This window comes from Chrysochloris asiatica, unplaced genomic scaffold (genome assembly GCF_000296735.1).
Source record: "Chrysochloris asiatica unplaced genomic scaffold, ChrAsi1.0 scaffold00076, whole genome shotgun sequence".
NCBI classification, from domain to species: domain Eukaryota; kingdom Metazoa; phylum Chordata; class Mammalia; order Afrosoricida; family Chrysochloridae; genus Chrysochloris; species Chrysochloris asiatica.
The window spans coordinates 1,951,055-1,963,497 of NW_006408594.1; the positions used below are offsets into that span (position 1 = coordinate 1,951,055).

Consider the following 12,443-nt stretch of genomic DNA (forward strand, 5'->3'; position numbering starts at 1 on the left):
TTCTGCTGTGCATGGGGTCGCTATGAGTCGGTTCCGACTCGATGGCACCTGACAACAACAACATAAAATCCAAAGGTCTTATCAGCACCAGCGAGGGTCCCCAGCTACTACCACTTTCTCCAAAACACTCCAGCCAGCCACTGGCCTCCTTGAGGTGCCAAATGCACCCTGCTTCCTCAGTTAGGCCCACTCCCCTCAGCTTCCCGCCCCCCCCCCCAGGCTGAACCACAAGGTCAGTTTGAACTGCAAGGTCGGTGATAAACCCACCAGCTGCTCCTTGGAAATCCTATACAGGGTCGCTATGAGTTGGAACCAACTCGATGGCACCTAACAACAACTATAATCTTTATTTGTCCATCAGTCTTTGTCTCGCTTCCTTGCTACAAAATATGCTCCAGGAGGGCAGTAGTCCCTACCCCTGCCCGTGCTTGTCAGGTAGTGAGTGCAGAGACTCCGGAGGTTCTTCAAGACAGGAGTGTACTGTATTCATTCATTTAATGTTAACAAAATTCCTGGGAGTCCTCAGGAAGAGGTGTTAACCCTTTCATGACTTATAGGGCATGGAGTGTCCACCTACATTTCCTGCTTGTGGGGTTCAGTGGAAAGTCTCTGTCCCACTTTTAGGGCAAGCCGCCAACTGGTGAGGACTGTGTAACTGTGGGGGTCTGAAGAAACGGCCTCATTCCATCAACCCCAGCCCAAGAGTCCCCTAGGGACATATGTGTCCCACTGATTGTATCAAAATCCTTATTACTCCAAAAACATTGTTTTAAATTTCATTCAAAATGCTTTCCATTACTGTAAACACATGGTTCTACAAAAAATTACCAGGAGAAAATAATTAGGTCTCGAGAGGGTTAAAAGACTCACCCAAGGCCACATTACACAGGACTGCCTATTTTATCTGGATATAAAGGGCCCAAGCTCTTCCTTATTTTAAACTGATTTTATGCTTTGTTGTTGAAGAATGGCATCACCGGCACTGACTGTGTCTGTACAAATGGCTGAATTGGCGCCGTGCATTCTGATTGTGTGTCCTCACGCTGTCGCGCTCCTTCCGAGCTGCTCTCCCCAGTCACATACACTCACTGCCCACTGTGTCTCCTTTCTAATCATTGGAGCTGCTCTTGTCAAAGGATCCAGGTTCTTTTGAACACACTACCATTATCTTCAAAAACTCTTCTTTTCTTGGAAAGCCCTTCTAGGGTGCCACACTGCCTGGGGATGAGAGGGGAAGCGCCTCTCTGATCCCCTCCTGACACAGCTCCTGCTGCCTGGTAAAGTCCCACCACCCTCGGCTGCCTCAAGACTCACCATGATGCCCATATTGTGAGTGGCACATGGCTCCTCCCAAGCTGGACTGCCAATGCAGTGAAGGGGGGACCCACAGCTTCTCAGTCTTCAGATCCCCACGCCCAGGAGCCACAAACTGGCAGCCCTACAGCCATTTGCTGAGTCAGCTGACTCAGAGAAATGGAGGCCTGATGTCAGGGAGTCCTGCCCACCGCCGGGCCTGCTGCTCTGCTCTGAGGACGCCCGGATCAGGAGGAGGATCAGCATTAGAGAAAGGGCAAGAGGAGGCCTTGTGTGGTCCTTGTCTTCAGATACATACCCAATTTTTAAGAAATACTTGGAGATTTGGAATCAAATCGTCCAATGGACTAATGGAACATGTGAACATCAGTCACCATGAGTCTGAGACCAGAATGAGACGGTGTCAGGCTACCACGATCAACTATTCTGAAAGGGATCACATTAGAGGGTCTCGGCTAGAATGGGAGAAAACGTGGAACAAAACTCAAAATTATTTAATTTAAAAAGAGACCGGGTTACTGGCTAGAAAGAGACTGGAGGGACCTAAGACTATGGCCCTTGACCACCCTTCAGGTCTGGAAAGGAACTCAACTTCTTGGCCCAATTTTCAGATAAGCAGTAGATAGGTACAGAGCGGGGACAACTAGTGATTCTAGTTGTCAGTAGTCAATATCAAAGGGCAGCATGTACCCGCGGACAAAGCTGAGAGGGGATGGGAAGCTTGGTGCAATGTGAATGGAAACCCCAGGAAGGGAGCAGGATAACTGTTGTTGCTGGGAGGAGATTGTAATCACTGAGATGAAACAAAGTGTAGGATTGGTTGAATGTAAAACTGATACGGTCTGTAAACTTTCACTAAATATATAATAAAAAGTTTTTTTTTTTTTAAAAAAAGGACCTGGAAAGATTCCATAACCACCCTCAGGAACACATTCCAGAGCCTGCCATCCATCTAGCCCAAACCCCTGGGCTCCATCACTGCTAGAAGGGAGCCACCTTCTGGCAGCCACCTGGTGTGCATAGCGCAGCACGGCTTGCTCTTCAGTCAGCCCACCCACAGAGCCTCGGTAGTGCTGACCCCTCCAGAGTCACTCTCTGTCACAATGCACAGAGGGTTTCTGGAATGCTCACTACAAGGGGGCGTTTAGGCAGGGAGAGGGCACAGCTCTCCCTGAGGAAAACCATAGCCAGTGCCGCTGCACCTGCTTCCCAGTGACCTTCCAGGACAGAGAGCGGCAGCCCAGGGTTTCCAAGGCTGGAGTCTTTAAGGGGTAAACAGTCACAGCTTCCTCCAGCAAGTTGCTAGAAGGGTCAAACTGCTGACCTTTCAATTACCAGTCAAGTGCTTAACAATGGTGCCACCAGGGCTCTTTAGTAAAACAGAGGAGTAGACAGTCAAAGGCCGTCTCTGGTGTGGCAGGTAACAGCTGTCCCCTCAAGGGAACAACATCAAAACTGTTTCCAGAATCGACACAAAGCCTACCAGTGGCATGCAGCAGTGAAGGTCACACTCACACCTGATTCTAATGCATCAAGATCCTCAAGGGCCGGAGAGCCAATGTCTACTGCCTATCTGTAAGGCCAAGGCCAAGCAACAGGCCAGAACACCAATGCTTTACTCATGATTTCTAAGCACCTCTGGAGTGCCCAGCACACGATGGTGTAGGTGCAGGTGTCAATGGTAAGCAAGAGATCACAAGTGCCTGTCGTCTAGGAGGTGACCTTCCAGGATGAACCAGACACGTCCACAGGCCACTAAGAGATCGCTACGACTTAGGCAATGGGGGCAGTGTGATCCCTCGTAGACTGCTCATCTTCCAGACAGGAGATAGGCAGCATTCCCACCTCATGTGCAGCCATCACTATCTGTCTGCAGAGGCTTGTTGCTAGGATGCTGAATGGGTTTCAGCCAAGCTTCCAACTAAAACAGACTATGAAACAAGGCCTTGTGATCCACTTCTGAAAACCAGCCAAGGAAAACCCAAAGGGTCAAGACAATTAGACTGTCCCGACCCAAATCCTGACTCTGCCACTTATCGACTTTGTGGCCTTAGGCAAATAACCATCTCTTTTGTGTCTCAGTGGCTTCAAATGTAAAATACAGAGCACCTACCTCATGGGACTGCTATGAGACTCAAACTTACTAAAAGAAAAGCACTAAGCGCAATGCCTAGGACCCAGCAAGTTGGTACCTGAGTGGAGTTGCCAGTATTACTACTATTATCGGACACTTCTGGGCCGCCAATACCAGCCCATTTCATCTCACTAATGCCTAGGATATCAATGTTTATGCATTCCATTTCATTTTTGATGACTTCCAACTTTCCCAGATTTGTACTTGATACATTCTATGTCCCAATTATTAATGGATGTTTGAGGCCATTTCTTCTTACTTCTGAATCAAGCCACATCAGCAAATGAAGGTCCTGAAATTTTTACTCCATTCATGTCATTAAGGTCAACTCTACTTTGAGGAGGCAGCTCTTCTCGAGTCAAGCTTTGAGTGTCTTCCAACCTAAGAGGTACATCTTCAGGCACTATATGAGCTAGTGTTTCACTGTTACTTATAAGGTTTTCACTGGCCAATATTTTTAGAAGTAGACCGCCAGGTCCTTCTTCCTAATCTATCTTAGTTGGGAAGCTTTGCTAAAACCTGTCTACCAGGTGTATCCCTGTTGGTATTTGAAATATTACTAGAATAGCTTCCATCCAGCTCACATCAACCTTTAAGCCACTAAAGTGTGACAGACTGATAGACAAGTGGTGGATATGACTGAATCAGACAAAAATAGAATCTATTATAAAGGGAATGACAAACTGAAAAGGAACGGCATCACATTCATTGTCAAAGGGAACATTTCAAGAGCTATCTCAAAGTACAATGACATCAGATATAGGATAATATTTATACACATACAAAGAGTTGGCCAGATGCTTGTTTTCCACATTTTCTTGGCATTGTTGTTATTGTTAGGTGCCATCGAGTCGGTACCAACTCATAGTGACCCTATGCACAACAGCATGAAACACTGCCTGATCTTGGGCCAACTTCACAATTGCTGCCATGCTTCAGCCCATTGAGAATGATTTCCTTCAGTGCCACATCCGTTTATTGAAAGATTTCAATTTGTATTCCATCAATTCCCAGAGCCTTGTTCTTTGTCAAAGTCTTCTTTGACAAACCTTTGACTTCTTCCTTGAGTGTCACTGGTTCTTGATCATATGCTATTTCTTGAAATGGCTGAACATTGACAATTTCTTTTTAGTATATGACTCTGTATTCCAAGAAAACTGGAAGACAGCAACCTGGCCAACTGACTGGAAGACATCCATATGTCTGCCCATTCCAAAGGGAGGAGACCCAGCGGAATGCAGAAACCATCAGACATTTTCATTAATATGGCATTCAAGCAAAATCTTGCTAAAGCTACTTCAAAAAGTGCTGCAACAGTACACTGACAGAGCACTCCCAGAGGTTCAGGCCAGATTCAGAGGCTGTGGAAAGAGGGATCTCATTGCTGATGTCAGATGGGTCTTGGCTAAAAGCAGAAAATACCAGAAAGATGTTTACCTGTACTTTATTAACCACGCAAAGGCTTTCGACTGTATGGATCCTGACAAGCTATGGACACCATTGCAGGGAATGAGTATTCAGGACACTTAATTGTGCTCCTGAAGAGCCTGCACATGGACCAAGAGGTGGGTGTTCAAACAGAACAAGGGAACACCAAATGGTTTAAAATTAGAAAAGGTTTGCGGCAGGGTTTTATTTTTTCACCATATTCATTAAATCTGTATACTGAGAAAATAATCTGAGAAGTTGGATTATATGAAGAACGTGTCATCAGGATTGCAGGAACAGTCATTAACAATCTGCAATAACAATCAATTAACAATGATGCAACCATACCTGCTGAAAGCACAGAGGACTTAAATACTTATTGATGAAGATCAAAGATCACAGGCTTTGATGTGGGTTGAACCTCAATGTAAAGAAAATACAAATCATCACCACTGGACCAATAAACAATATCCATCTAAATGAAGAAAAGATTGAAGTTGTCAAAGGCTTCATTTTGCTCAGATCAACCATCAACTCTCACGGAAGCAGCAGTCATGAAATCAAATGGCATAGTGCATTAGGCAAAGCTGCTACACAAGACCTCTTTGAAGTATTTAAGAGCAAATATGCCAATTTGAAGACGAAGGTGTGCCTGACCCAAGCCCTGGTATTTTCAATAACCTCACATGTATGTAAAAGTTGGACAGTAAATAAGGAAGATCATAGAAGAATTGATGCATTTGAGTTATAGTGTTAGAGGAGAATACTGAAAGTACCATGGACTGCCAAAAGAACAAACAAATCTGTGTTGGAAAAAGTACAGCCAGAATGCTCCTTAGAAGCCAGGATGGCTAGACTTTGTCTGCAATACTTTGGACTTATTGTTAGGAGGGACCAGTCCCTTGAGAAGGACATCCTGTTTATAAAGTGGGCGGTCAGTGAAAAAGAGAAAGATCTCCAACAAGGTGGATTGGCACAATGGCATCAGCAGTGGGCTCAAGCATAGCATGACCAGGCAGTGTTTCGTTTTGTTGTGCATAAGGTTGTTATGAGTCAGCACCAACTCGACAGTGCCTAACAACACCAACAAGAAAGACTAGTTAATACAACTACTGCTCAAACTTACACACCAACCACTAATGCCAAAGGTGAAGATTTTCACTGACTTTTTCAGTTTGAAATTGATGAAACATGCAACCAAGATATATTGATAATTACTAGTGATTTGAATGTGAAGGCTGGAAACAAAGCAAAAGGACCAGCAGTTGGAAAATATGGTCTTGGTGATAGAAATAAGGCTGAAGACGACATGAAAGAGGTTTGCAAGACCAATGACTTATTCATTGCAATTACCTTTTTCCAACAACATAGACAGTCACTATACACTTGAACCTTGTCTTGCCTAGCTGGATAGAACATACATGAGTCAAAGCGATGTTCTGTGGAGAAGACTATGAAGACTCTCAGTAACATTAGTCAGAACAAGGCCAGGGACAGACTGAGACCAGACCATCAATTGCTCATATGCAAGTTCATTTTGAAGCTGAGGAAAATTAAAACAAGTTCCTAAGAGCCACAGAACAATCTTCAGTACGGTGGTGGTGGTATACCGTGAAGTTGGTTCTGACTCAGCGATCCTGCATACAGTTTCCAAGGCTGAAAATCGTTACACAAGCAGAAAGCTTCATCTTTTTCCTACAGAATGGCTGGTACTTTCAAACTGCTGACCTTGAGGTTAATGGACCGACTCATTAGCACTATGCTACTAAAGCTCCTTATCGTCAGTATATCCCACCTGAATTCTGAGACCATCTTAGGAATATATTTGATGTACTGAACACTGATGACCAAACACCAGACAAGTTTTGGGATGACATCAAGCAATTAAAAATGAAGACAGCAAAAGGTCGTTAAAAAGACAGCAAAGAAAAGACCAAAGTGGATGTCAGAAGAGATCGAAACTTGTTGAATATCAATGTATGGCACTGTGGGTTAATGCGCTGGACTGCAAAGTCAGTGTGAGCCGCAAGGTTGGTGGTTCAGTTCACCAGCCACTCCTCGGAAACCCTATACAGGTCACTATGGGTCAGAACAGACTCTCCGGCACATAACAACAACAACAAAGTGAATGGAGGAGTCCTGGTGTGGCACTGTGGGTTAATGTGCTGGACTGCAACTTCGGTCTGAACTGCAAGGTCGGTGGTTCAAGCTCACCAGCTGCTCCTCAGGAACCCTATACAGGGTCACTATAGGATGGAACCAGGTTGACGGCACTTAGCAACAACAACAAAGTGAACAAAAGAAACGATGGGGTAAAGCTGAACAGATTTCAAAGGGCAGCTTGAGAGGATAAAATATTATAAGCTAGGAAACCAAAGGGAAGCACACCATAGGCATTTCTTAAACTGAAAGTACGGAAAAAAAAAATAATTTAAGCCCTGAGTTGCAATACTGATCAATACAAGAAGCATCAAAAGAAAATGGAAGGAATACACAGTTACTGTACCAAAAATAGTTGGTTGACATTCTACTCTTTTGTAGTTTGTTAAGCGCCGTTGAGTTGGTTCCAACCCATAGCGGCCCTGCATAGGGTTTCCGAGGAGAGGCTGGTGAGCCGGAACCGCTGACCCTGAGGTTCAAACTGACTTTGCAGTCCAACACACTAACCCGCCATGCCACACCAGGGCTCTCAACCATTTTAGAAGGTAGCATACAATCAAGAGTTGATGGTATTGAAGGAAGATGTCTAAGATACATTGAAGATAATGATACAAAGCAAGGCTTTCTGGAAGTGCTCATTCATATATGCAAAAGATCTGAAAGGCCTAGCCAACCAACTATAAGAGATTCCTATTTGTGCCCATTTCAAAGAAAGGTGATCCAATAGGATGCAGAAATGATCAAACAATATCACTAATATCACATACAAATGAAATTATGCTGAAAATAATTTTTTAAGTGGTTGTAGAAGAACATTAGCAGGGAATTGCCAAAAATGTAAGCCAAATTCATAGAGGTCACGGACCAAAGGATAGCTCTGCTGACGTTATATGGATCTTGGCACAAGGCAGAAAACACCAGAAAGATGTTTACTTGTGTTTTGTTGACTATGCAAAGGTACTTGACTGTGTGGATCACAACAAATTATGGACAGCATTGTGAAGATTGGGAATTCCAGTACACTTAAGTGTGCTCATGAAGAAGCTGTACGCAGACATAGAGGCAGTTGTTCCAACAGGGTGCAGCGCATGGTTTATAATTAGGTACCATGTGCATCAGGGTTGCATCCTTTCACCAAACCTATTCATTCTATATGTTGAGCAACTAATCGGAGAAGCTGGATTATATGAGGAATGCAGTATCAGGACTGACAAGAACTCATTAACAACCTGCAATATGCAGATGACACAACCTTGCTGGCTAGAAGTAACGAGGACTTGAAACACGTACTGATGAAGAGCAGAGACTACAGTTTTCAGTATGGATTACAACTCAATGTAAAGAAAACAAAAACCTTCACAAGGGGACCAACAGACATTGGTCTGTTGGAGAAAAGATTGAAGTTGTCAAAGATTTCATTTTACTTGGCTCTACAATCATAGAACCAGGATTCAAAGAATCAACGACTTATTGAATTAGGCAAAATGTGCTGAAGAAGAAATCTGTTAAAAAGCAAAGACGTCACTTTGAGGACTAAGGTGCTCCTAGTTCAAGCCATGGTATTATTGTCTCATACACAGTGGAAAGCTAAACAATGAATAAGAAAGACAGAAAAAGAACTGGTGCATTCAAATCACATGTTGGAGAACATTGAAAGTACCATGGACTGACAGAAGACCCAGCAAATCTGTCTTGGGAGAGGTACAGCCCAATGATCCTTAGAAGGCAAGTATGGCAACACTGCACTTCATATCCTTTGGACATGTTATCAGGAGGGACCAGTCCCTGGAGAAAGACAGTATGCTTGGTAGTGGGTCAGTAAAAAACAGAAAGACCCTCAACAAGATGCAAGTAGCTACCACAATGCGCTCAAACATTATAAGGACTCTGAGGATGGCGCAGGGCCGGCAGTGTTTCCTTCTGTTGTACAGAGATAGAGTCGTCGAGTTGGAACCCACTCCAAGGCACCTACCACCACTAATCCATGCGGCGGGCGGGCTCACGACTCGAGCTATTTCCGCAGCCGCGGGCCACATTTCCCTTTCCGATTTAGAGAACACTTCCACCCCGGACGCCCGGGCCAGCGCGCCGGCCCAGCAGTGAGGAGCCTAGGAGTTCTAGAAGCTCCGGGACGCTAGGACCTTTCCAAAAGGCTGTGACCTCGGCCGACGGCCTGGCGACGCGCATGCGCGAGTCCCGCAGAGCCGTCCTGCCGGCGCGCGCCCCCGGCCCGGGGAATAGATGAGGGCCAGCCCAGGGAGAGGAGAACAGAGCGGTCACACCTAGGATGTGCAAAAGCTGAGAAGGAGCCGTTCCTGGAACGGAAAGGCTTCCCCGACCCCAAACCTCCAGCCCAGAGAGTAGGTCGGTTCCTCACACTCTGTAGGAGACTCCTCCTCTGCGCCGCCATCTTGGAGGGACCCCCGCGGGTGCGTCCGCCTCCCAGCGGAGCCGGCGAGAAGGGCGGCTAGAGCGGCCTGAAAGAGGCGAGGAGAACCACGGTGCCAAAGAGCATGCGCCCAGCGCCACCTCACGGCCGAAGTCCGCTGGGGTTGTGGCTGAGAGTGTGCGCAAGCGCAATCTCCCACTGTTGCCTTTCTTGGAAATTTAAGGCCGGTGTGGTGCTGCGGGATAAATTCTGGATTGCAAACTACAAGGTTAGCAGCCGATTCAAACCCACCAGCCGCTCCTTGGTAATCTTATATAGGGTCGCTATGACTTGGAACCGACTCCACGTTGTTGTTGTTAAGTGCTGTCGAGTCGGTTCCGACCCATAGCGACCCTGTACAGGGTTTCCGAGGGTGCAAATCTTTACGGGAGTAGAAAGCCTTATCTTTTTCCTGCGGAACAGATGGTAGTTTCGAACTGCCGACTTTAAGGTTCGCAGCCCGATTCGTAACCACTCCTTACATAACAACAAAAACAATGCGCAGTGATTTAAGCGTTGACTGAAAGGTGTGGGGCGGAGGAGGGGCTGAGGGCTTGAATCCACCAGCCACTCTTTTGGGAAGAGATGAGGAAGACTTCCATAAAGATGTACAACCTTGGAAACCCTATAGGGCAGTTCTACCCCGCCCTATAGGATCACTATGAATCTGAATTGACAAAAAGGCAATGGGGTTATAAAAGTCCACTGTAGGAAGACCCTATGCGCAACAAAAGGAAACAGTGCCTAATCCTAGCCATCCTCACCATTGTTCAATTTGAGGCCATTGTTGCAGCGACTGGGTCGATCCATCGCATTGAGGACCTTCCACTGTTTTGCTTTTATCCTCTACCTTATTAAGCATGATGTCCTTCTCCAGGGACTGAGAATGAACGCATGGCTTCTACCAAGACATACTTTCCTAAAGTCCTTGAGATTAGTGTTCTTGCGTTTTGCGAATCTGTCTAGTACATTGCCTTTGGAGTTCTTGGGTGGCACAAATAATTGAAATGTGCTCACTACTAGTCCTGGGAAGTGCTGGTGTGGCGCTGTGGGTTAATGCGACAGACTGCAAAGCCATCCGAACTAAAAGGTCGGTGGTTCAAGCTCACCAACTGCTCCTCAGAAACCCTATCCAGGATCGCTATGGGTCGGAACCTACTTGACAGCACTAAACAACAACAACTTGTCCTGGTGTGCTGTGCATTAATGTGCCAGACTGCAAAGCTGTTTTAACTGCAAGGTCGGTGGTTCAAGCTTACCAGCTGCCCCTTGGAAACCCTATACAGTGTCACTATGGGTCAGAACCGACACAACGACTCTTAACAACAACAACAACTAGCCAAAAGGAGTCCTGGTGTGGTGCTGTGGGTTAATGTGTGGGACTGCAAGGTCGGTTTGAACCACAAGGTCGGCTGTTCAAGCTCACTAGCTGCTCCTTGAAAACCGTATACACGGTTGCTATGAGTCAGAACCAACTTGACAGCAATTCACAACAACAGCACTAGCCAAAAGGTTGGTGGTTCAAACCCACCCAGAAACACCTTGGAAGAAAGCCTGGCAACAGGCTTCAGAAAGGTCACAGCCTGAAAATCCTATAGGGCAGTTCCACAGTTTTACCCTGCATACATAGGAGCTCTGGTAGCATAGTGGTTATGAATCGGGCTGTGAACCTCACGGTCAGCAGTTCAAAACTACCATCTGTTCCACGAGAGAAAGATGAGACTTTCTGCTCCCGTAAAGATTTACAGCCTCGGAAACCCTGTACAGGATCGCTGTGAGTTAGAAACCAACTCCACGGCACATCACAATGACAACAACAACAACTCTGCATACAAAGGAGCCCTGGTAAGTTAATGGGTTAAGTGTTGGGCTGCTAACTGGGATCTACCAGCCCTCAACTGGAGAAAGCTGAGGCATTCTGCCCCCATAAAGATTTACAGCCTTGGAAATCCCCTACACAGGGTCTCTATGAATCAGAACCGACTAAACAGCACACAGTCAGCACCATCATGTGCATACATGTAGTTGCCATGATTCAGAATCAACTGCATGGCAACTAGCAACACCTGCAGAATCTTATCCAAAGTCACAAGCCTCCATTGACCTTGTATAATCTCCACAGTGTAAAGTCTTCCTACCAGATGCTTCGTTTTAACTCATCTAACCTCAAGGTCGGTGGTTCAAACTCACCAGCTGCTCCTCGGGAACCCTACACTATGGGTCAGAACCGACTTGATGGCACTTAACAGCAACCCTTGTAATTGGAGTGCTGGTGTGGGGCTGTGGGTTAATGCGCTGGACTTTAAAGTCAGTTTGAACTGCAAGGTCGGTTCAAGCTCATCAGCCATTCCTCGGAAATCCTAACACAGTGTTGCTATGGGTTGGAACCAACTCAATAGCACTTAACAACAATGACAACCCTTGTGATTGGTTTAGTGGGCAAATTCTCCCCTTTCATGCAGGAGACCCAGTTTACACCTCATGTACAATCACTGACCATCTGTCAATGAAAGCTTGGGTGTTGCTGGGATGCTGAACAGATTTCAGCAGAGCTGGCAGAGTAAGAAAGGCCTAGAGAACCACTTCCAAAACTCAGCCCGTTAAAACCCTGTGGATTCACTGAATAGTTATCATCTTGTCTAGATGGGTCTGGTGAAAAGAGATGGGGATAAGATTTGTAAGATTCAATAGTAAATAACTGTTATCATGACTAATTGTGACTGTCACAATTGTAAAGGTAGAAGTTTTGTAACCAAAAAAAAGGGTAATGGTTAATCTTACAGTCCAGAAACAGAGGACCCTAGGACCATCAAGAGAGGAACGCACAAGCAGAGTTCGGGACCTTATCCAGAGAAGCAGCGCCAGAGATGGGGGCATGGAGAGGCTGAGGACTCTAGATTCATGGACTAAGAAAAGAAGGACTAAGAGCTGGTGGCCAGGAGCAGACTTGCAGAATGTGCCCTTTGGAGATGTAAATTA

At 45.8% G+C, this 12,443-nt stretch overlaps 1 protein-coding gene across 1 annotated transcript in view; it reads right to left on the minus strand.

Moving 5' to 3' along the window:
* Positions 1-12,443, minus strand: part of TAB1 (TGF-beta activated kinase 1/MAP3K7 binding protein 1) — a 102,682-nt gene that overhangs the window by 56,640 nt on the left and 33,599 nt on the right. The window contains exons 3-4 of the mRNA XM_006865262.1: positions 9,414-9,513; positions 9,095-9,318 (exon numbers count right to left, since the gene is read on the minus strand). Of these exons, the coding sequence (XP_006865324.1) occupies positions 9,095-9,318; positions 9,414-9,513 (324 nt within the window). The remainder of the gene's footprint in view (positions 1-9,094; positions 9,319-9,413; positions 9,514-12,443) is intronic.